Source organism: Solanum tuberosum, unplaced genomic scaffold (assembly GCF_000226075.1).
Source record: "Solanum tuberosum cultivar DM 1-3 516 R44 unplaced genomic scaffold, SolTub_3.0 scf00102, whole genome shotgun sequence".
NCBI lineage: Eukaryota > Viridiplantae > Streptophyta > Magnoliopsida > Solanales > Solanaceae > Solanum > Solanum tuberosum.
The window spans coordinates 756,774-765,081 of NW_006239028.1; the positions used below are offsets into that span (position 1 = coordinate 756,774).

At 26.9% G+C, this 8,308-nt stretch overlaps 1 protein-coding gene across 2 annotated transcripts in view; it reads left to right on the top strand.

Annotated features, from left to right (window-relative positions):
* Window positions 1–5,046: 5,046 nt before the first annotated feature.
* LOC102579216 (probable WRKY transcription factor 65) overlaps window positions 5,047–8,308 on the top strand; it is a 4,256-nt gene continuing 994 nt past the window's right edge. Inside the window, exons 1-3 of one of the 2 annotated variants that reach the window (XM_006348831.2) lie at window positions 5,047–5,339; window positions 5,538–5,681; window positions 8,085–8,302. In XM_006348831.2, the coding sequence (XP_006348893.1) occupies window positions 5,203–5,339; window positions 5,538–5,681; window positions 8,085–8,302 (499 nt within the window). In that variant the 5' untranslated portion in view covers window positions 5,047–5,202. Of the gene's footprint in view, window positions 5,340–5,534; window positions 5,682–8,084; window positions 8,303–8,308 lie in introns of both variants that reach the window. The other variant, XM_006348830.2, reaches the window with a different exon arrangement.

Here is an 8,308-nt window from a genome sequence, read left to right on the forward strand (position 1 = left end):
ACTTTTGTTGGAATTTTACAAATTTGTTTAGACGTTCCCAAAAAAAGTTAAAGAGTAAAATATATATAAAAAATAATTCTATTTTGATTTTGTAAATTAACATGTAATTTATGATTTAATAAATTTTAATAAAGTAGATATATAACACTTATATAAACGATGATAGTAGTGAATTAAGGTCGCTATTAATAACAATTAGTCGATGTTTGTAATTTATTTGCAAAAACTGTCAATTCCAACACGTAGACGATGACACACATAAAAGACACGGTTTGAAGCATGGTTTGTTTAGTTTTTTGTTGTTTATTAATGGAGAGAATACTCTCAGAGGCCGAGCCAGGATTATAGTGTAGGAATTGTAGAATTCGACCCACAACTCTAGTATGAAAAAGGATTTCCACGATTTTTACTTTATCATTAAACTGTCAATCAATTTTTTTTAGGGATTTACGAATATATGAGAATATATATATATATTTTTTTTTTTTTATTATTATTATTTTTTTTTATAATATAAAAATATAAATTTATGCCGAGCATATTTTTCCTGATTTCAAAGATATTTCTGTCACTTTTTTATTACTCAAAACACTCAAGTATAAAAAAAGAAATAAAAAAATTAAGTGATAAAAATTAAGACCATCTAAAAATCGTTTCATACCTTCGTATGAATGATTCGTCTTTAGTCTAATTTTTTTTTTAAAAAAACAAAAAAAATCTTGTACTCTAAGTAACATGTCATCAGAATTGAAGTCTATTATGTTAATAATAATAAAATTAATCGAAGGACAAAACTTAATGTGAAGTTGTGAACCATAACTTCATGAATTTTATAACTTGCCTTAATAAAATAGTATATATGGAATGTTTCTTTTCTCTAGGTTGTGCAGTATTTGATTTGGATGATTTTTAAAATAAATAAATAAAATGTTTAGTGTTTGGTTTGATATTTTAAAAGATGAACATAAAAAATGAATTATTAAAAAATATGCATATAATATATTTGATTCTTAGCATATAGTAACTACCTACATTATATTTTAATTATATATTAGGTGTGCAAGCTTATACTTATTGGATTATTGCATTATATTTTTATAAGAGATTTATGAGTAGTGTATTTGACTATCTCATTATAAAATATGTATTACTATCTAATCTTATCAGTAGTGTCCATTATTTCAATTATATAAACCTCAAAAAATAATTAATATATTTGATATTACTATTTTTTTAATCGCAGTTACTATTTCATCATTCAAACATAACTATTATATTCAATTCATATTTTCTTATATGATACAACGGAATAATTAAAAAATCAAATTAAACCTAATGTATTTTAGTTTAAATGATTGGATGACGTTTTTTCAAAATAAAAAAGTGAAGAAATTGAAACTAAATAATGCAAAATCAAACCGAAAAATTGAATATATACCTCTACTTTTCTCTCTAGAACAAATCTTGATTAGCTGGAATATGCCTGATTGGTTAGGCTGTCTTTAATTAATTTAATTTAAGCTACTAATTAATGATCAAACCAAAAAACTTAATTATCTTTTATAACAACCTTTTATACTAATAAAGATGTTTCAAAAGCTTGAACAAAAAGATACCAAGAAGAAGTAATGAGTAGATCTTAATTATGAGTAGTTCATACCTTTTTTTCCATTTGGCATTCGATATAATTATTGGAGTCTGATTAATTCAAATTTACGTCATCTTATTTGAAGTAACGTTTTTTATCAAAAAAAAAAATTTCATATCTAAAATTCGAAATTGAGACTTCTGACTAAGAGAAAAACAATCTCATTCACTGATAATAAATCATACCTTATTGGAATATAAGCAAGATAATAATACATTTGAATATTCAATTTTTAAGTATTGTTCCCTTCTATCAAACGAACTGTTCAATGACAACTTAAATGATCTTTTGCTGTAATTATAACAAAAGAAAAATCAAATTAAATTATGTGTCCAACAAACAGTGTCGTCATATAAAATTAAAGGATACAATTGGGAGAAATTGGCAAATAAATATTTTTTTCAACCGTTAATTAAACTTTAGCCACAATTTAAACTATTCAATGTTAAGTCACTTTCTAATGTGGAGTTTTATTTTATTTTTGGAGAAAATCGCTTTTACTTAAAACACACACACAAAAAAACTATAGCATAGTATATGATGAAATTCGAAGCTTTAATAAGTGAAACTTCATGATACTGTTTTAGACTAGAGTTTGAAATTCTTTTATATGTGAAATTCAGAATCTTTAGAGATGAAACTCAATCTTCAAAATAAAATCTCTAATGTTGTACATTTTATAACAAAGCTTGTTCGAAGTCCATAACATAATCATTGACCTTGAATTCAAAAGAGGTAAGGTGAAAATAATTATTTCACGTGTTTATTTCACTTATAATACTTATTATTAAAATTAATTATATAATTTACCATTATTTTCACTCATATTAAAATTTTATAATTATTTTACTCATGATAGCTAGCTATTTTAAACTTTAGCATATTGTGTTGGAGCTTCACTTGTTAGGATTTTGAAATCAAGCATAATGTATTGGAGTTATTCTGCATTTAATTAGGTGAAGGATATTTTGATCAAATGTTATTTCACATTAATATGAGGCTACTTAATTACTTTCTATTTACTGTTAAAATGGTGGCTAAATTTTGATTATCGACTCAAAATATTGTGATCCCATATATTTTTTTCCAAAATGTAAAAGTAAAGGGAATAAAAAATAATGCTAATTTATTTTTTGTTACCCAACTATTAGGATCGATTAGACCTACTAAACGTATATGTCTTATCAAGAACTTCCCAAAAATGATTCATCTGCCCACAGAATAATTTCATGTTTTTTCCATGTTTCTTATGAAATTTATGTTAAAGTGGACTAGTTTAAGATCGTGTTCAAATATTTAATCATTTGAAATCAAATTGATTTGAAGATGAAGTTTTATTATTTACGTTCTTCGAATTTTTTAAATTGTATTTTTCTTTATAAATATGATTTTTTTAAACTATAATTTGCTTATTCGGTGAACGGGTGAAATTGTTTATAAATTGGGAAATTTTTACTAATTTTCACAAATTTCTAGGTTTTCATGTTTATATGAAAAAATACTACTTAAATTTTTTTTAAATTGCATGTCTAAACAGAACTTTAACATCAAATTGTGATTCCATGTTGCATACCCAAATGGACCCTTACATCTAAAAATAAATAAATAAATAAATAATTAATTAAAATCGTGATTTGAAATCTCAAATCTTGCTTTTTTAAGCACCTGGAATTCAAATATGATCTCAAATCACATGTTCAAACGTTGATTTCAAATTATGATCCCAAATGCCATATCCAATTGTGTATTATGTTTTTGATATTTTTTTGTTTGTATTCAGTACTTATATATGATTCTGACTAAATTCGAATTCACACTCTAAAGTGCTAATTTTTGTAGGCGACACTCTCAACATAATTTTTTTAATTTAATTTTTAAAATTTAAATCTAAAACCTCTAATTAAGAGTGGATGAGTCCTGACTATCCCACCACAACTTTATATCGATAGTTTTTAGCATTTCATGATTTTCCACCTACCAAATTTATGTATGTGAAGAAAGGAACAACTTGAATATTACCCTAATTAGTGTGCTCAAAAAATAAGAAGAAGAGGAAATCGGACTAATCAATGAATATATAGTCATAATTACCCACAAACTTTTTTGGAGGTACATTAGCCGTCTGTTTTGGGGTAGAAATTAATATATAGTTGCTAATATTTCATATAGTCATATAAGTACAAAAAAATGGAAAATATTCCTAACTTTAATTATCCTCTCATCTTAAAAAAAGAAAAGAAAAAAAAAAGGTCCATTCAGAAACCAATAGCATAGCCAAGTCCATTTTGCTGATGACATCTGTTTTACAATTCAAATTTTGATCACTAAGATAATAAATATATCAAGACTTTTACTTTATCATATTAAGTTAACGTATAACAACATCTATCTATTTATAACCAAAAAAATAAATATTCTTCTATTTGGAAGATTGAGAAATTTTTTTTGAAAAATTCTGAAAGCATATCTAGAGTGTTATCTATAAATTTAGGTAAATATAATATTTTTTTTCAAATCTTGTATATGTATTAAATTTTTTACTAATTTCTATAATTGTTCGATAGTCGATCAATTATTATTATTATATATCAACTCAATGTCTATACAATTCATAAAGTTTAATATTTTGAATCCACTTAATTATGCCTTTTATTTTACACAACAACAATAGTATATACAGTGTAACCCCATAAGTGAAGTTTGGAGAGGTAAAGTGTACGTTGACCCTATCCTTAAGGTAGAGATTGAAGCTATTTCCAATAGACGATCGACCCAAAGACAAGTATATCAAGTCAGAACTAAAAAAAGAAATAACAGAAGTGAAGAAGTTACAACAAAAAACTAAAGACAACATGACAAAACCTTTTGAAAACAAAATGAACCATAACTACAACATAATAATACTATAACCAAAGTATAAGAAGCAACAAATAATAATAAAAATCGAAAAACAAGCGACTATAAGAATAATATGCACTACGACAACTAATTTTAAAAACAAGTAAGACAGTATACTCAACTACCTATTAACCTGCTACCGAAATCAGTATCCTTCTATCTAAGTAAGTACAAAAGACATTTTATTTTATATTATACATTTAGTTGTAGTAAAGTAATGACAAGACAAAATATCAATAACCAAGTTGGATATAAATAAATAAATAAACAAATCTGGACGGAGGCTCAACTATATTAAAGACAAAGGGCCCCTTAGCAAATATAAAATAAATAAATAAATCTAACATATGAACATGTCACCTTATGTCACATTATCATGTTTAATTGCTTGCACGTCCTTAATAAATTATATTTTTGCCAATCTGTCATTATATGACTCTTTCATATATTTTATAATATAAAGTATTAAAACCCAAAATAACTTCATAAATTCCACTACCTTTCCCCACTTCATACCAACTCTTTCTTAGCAAACTTATTTATTTTCTCTCTTTTTCTCTTCTAATTTCTAAATGATAAAAATTTAGTTAAATTAAGCTCAAAAAGTTTTCTTTTTTCTAAGTTATATAAGTTATTTTTGTTTGTTTTTTTTGGTCATGGAAGATAGTCTATACAAAAATCCATTTTTTCATAAACAAGAAGATTCCACCGGAACTCCACCGGATAATGCTGCTGATTCTTGTTTTTCCGGTGATGAAGCGGCGGAAGTTAGCATGCCATCACCAAGAAAAAGGTTTGTTCATTATTATGTCTCGATAACAATTTGTACACACCTCGACTAATTTTCAGTAATTGAATTGTGGGGTTTTTGAATTTTTTTTCAAGAAATTTGATCAAAAAAATCACTTATTGGATTTCACTGGATATGTTATTGTTATTGAATTTGATCAAAAAATGAAATTTTGGATATTTTTTTAAAATTTTGTAGTAGGAGAGGAGCAAAAAAGAAAGTAATTTCAGTGCCAATAATTGAAGGTGATGGATCAAGAAGTAAAGGGGAAGTTTATCCACCACAAGATTCTTGGTCTTGGAGAAAATATGGACAAAAACCAATTAAAGGATCACCTTATCCCAGGTAATTATAATTAAATTAAATTAATCTTCACTTATTGTTAAATTTTTCACAAAAATGAAATTCATAATTAGTGTAATAATTATTTTTAAAAAATAATAATTAAAAGAGGTTTTTTGGTAATAATAATTGGATTTTCTTTGTAGTTGCCGCCGGGGGTAGTTGGTAAAGGTTTTTATACTTATCCGATAGGTTTAATGACTAAATTATTATAGACCAAAAACATTGCATTAATTAGTTAGTAATTAATTAATTATATTAATTAATGTAGTAGTTTGAATTTTGTGTTTGCTAGTTACTACTACTTCTCACTCGCTTACTTAAAACTTGTTAATCACGCTCCTTTTATGGTAATTAGTATTTGCTCCGTCTCAATTTATCTATCGTGATTTTTTTTTAAAATAGTTATTTTGAATTATTTGTTGTTTTAGAAGTGGAAGACAAAATTTATCTTATTTTTATCTCATACTTATTGTTTTCAAAGACTACGGATATTTAAATTATGAGTGATGTTATGACCATTCAAATATTATAAAAGGTAAAGAAATATTCACGATAGATAATTTGAGATGGCGGGAGGAATTAGCGACTTTGGTAATCAAAGCCGCTAGGCGTAGCGTTGTTTTTTTTCTTTTTCTTGAATTATGTTAATTGAATCAATTTTCTTTTCAAAAGTATTTATGAACATTTATGCGAAGTTTCTATCAATTATTACCACTAGAAAAAAATGTCGCAAATTAAATTGTTGCTTCTAGCTAGTAGCTTGTAGGGCTAAACTTATCAAAAGTCAAATTTACTTATTTTTAGAAAAATTAGGTATTTAACCAAATTATTAGGGGGGAGGCGGGGGAGATGTTTTTGAGTAATAGCACAAAATATTTTTTAGAAGTTGAAAAAAGTAATTTTTTAATGAAGCATTTTTGGAGCCTTAAATAACACAAATTACTATTTTAAAATTGACTAATCAAATACAAATTCCTATTTTTTAATATTATTTTTTCAAAAAGTAATATACCTCCCCTAATAAGCAGATTTTAGAAGTTTGAACAAACAAACTACTATCATACTCACTGACTTAAAAGTGTTGAAGTTATACCACTAATTACACATTTGGCACATTACCCATTTTAAGAGCTAGCACAACAACCAATTAGGGTCGTGATGAAGTGATAAATATTTCTTCATTCTTAATCAAAAATCTCGAGTTTAAATCCCTGTGATATAGGATCATCTTTGTTAGAAAACACTTTAACTCTAATAAGAAACTAATTTTCCGACACAAATTTAAATTTACTCGAAACCCAACACAGATATTGAAAGCAAGGTGGAAAACAAAAAAAAAAAACTAACACAAAGGTAATGTATGGTACTTGCTTCTTCTTCTAGAAATGAAGCATTTATACCATTAAATAAGGGTTTAATTCTGCAAATAACATTAATATAGTTGTCTCTTATAGTAGACTCTTTCAACACATTGTTCCTTAATTTAATAACCATTTGCTCTTATTGATTTTCATAGTATGGCCACATTGACACGTTTACACCACTAGATAAGATTTTGTGCATAGTGTGGCCTTTAAGATTCTCATTTTTTTAATAGCCACTTTGAATGAACTTCTACACCTTGATCTAACCTCGATTTCTACAATGTCCAATTGGTAATATAGCCACTTTCTTCTCCATTAATGTGGATTCCATGATTGATGGTGATTGGTGAATGCAAAATCACTCTTTGTTTTTAAACTTAAACTTTACTTATTTATATTTATTTATAAATGTAGTTAAAAATATGTTTTAATTATACATTTTTTCAAGAAATAACAATAAATATTATGGGTAGGGAAAGAGGAAATAGGCAAAGAGATTACAAAATGAAGAATCGCGCAATCATATTAAAAACACCTTTAAACATAGTGTGAATTATTATTTTTATTCGTGAATTATTGATAGTCTTAAAAACACTTTTTTACTTGACTAATTGAACATAAAATACACTCTCAATCTTGTAACATGAGTGAAATACACTTCTAAATTCTAGTCTAGTTTAGGGATGTTTTCAGCACTTCTTTTGATTTTTTATTAAAAGTTTCATGCTCCTATAAAAGTTTGTGACCATTTATTATATCATGTTGCAAATCGAGGTATATCTACGTCTAGTTAGTCAAGTAGAAAGATGATTTTTAAGGCGGTCAATTGTTCAGATACGAAACTAATAATTTACGTCAAATCTAAGGTTGTCTTCAATACTTATATTTAAAAGAAATCAAACCCTCATTAACAAGGCTATAATCAATCAACAAACTGAGTTATTAAGATTTCGTTAAAATATTATTATAAAGTTTTGGTGGGCTATGAGTTAGTACAAGTATTTACTTTTTAAAATTTTAACATGTGTTTCATGTGTAGGGGATATTATCGATGCAGTAGCTCCAAAGGCTGTCCCGCCAGAAAACAAGTCGAGCGTAGCCGCCTGGACCCCACCATGCTTCTCATTACCTATTGCTCCGAACACAACCACCAAATCCCGGCCGCCGCCGCCGCCAAACACCACCACACCAACCACCCTACTACCACCACCAGTTCACCCACTACCTCTACCGGCACCGCCGGAGACAACAATGCAACGGCGG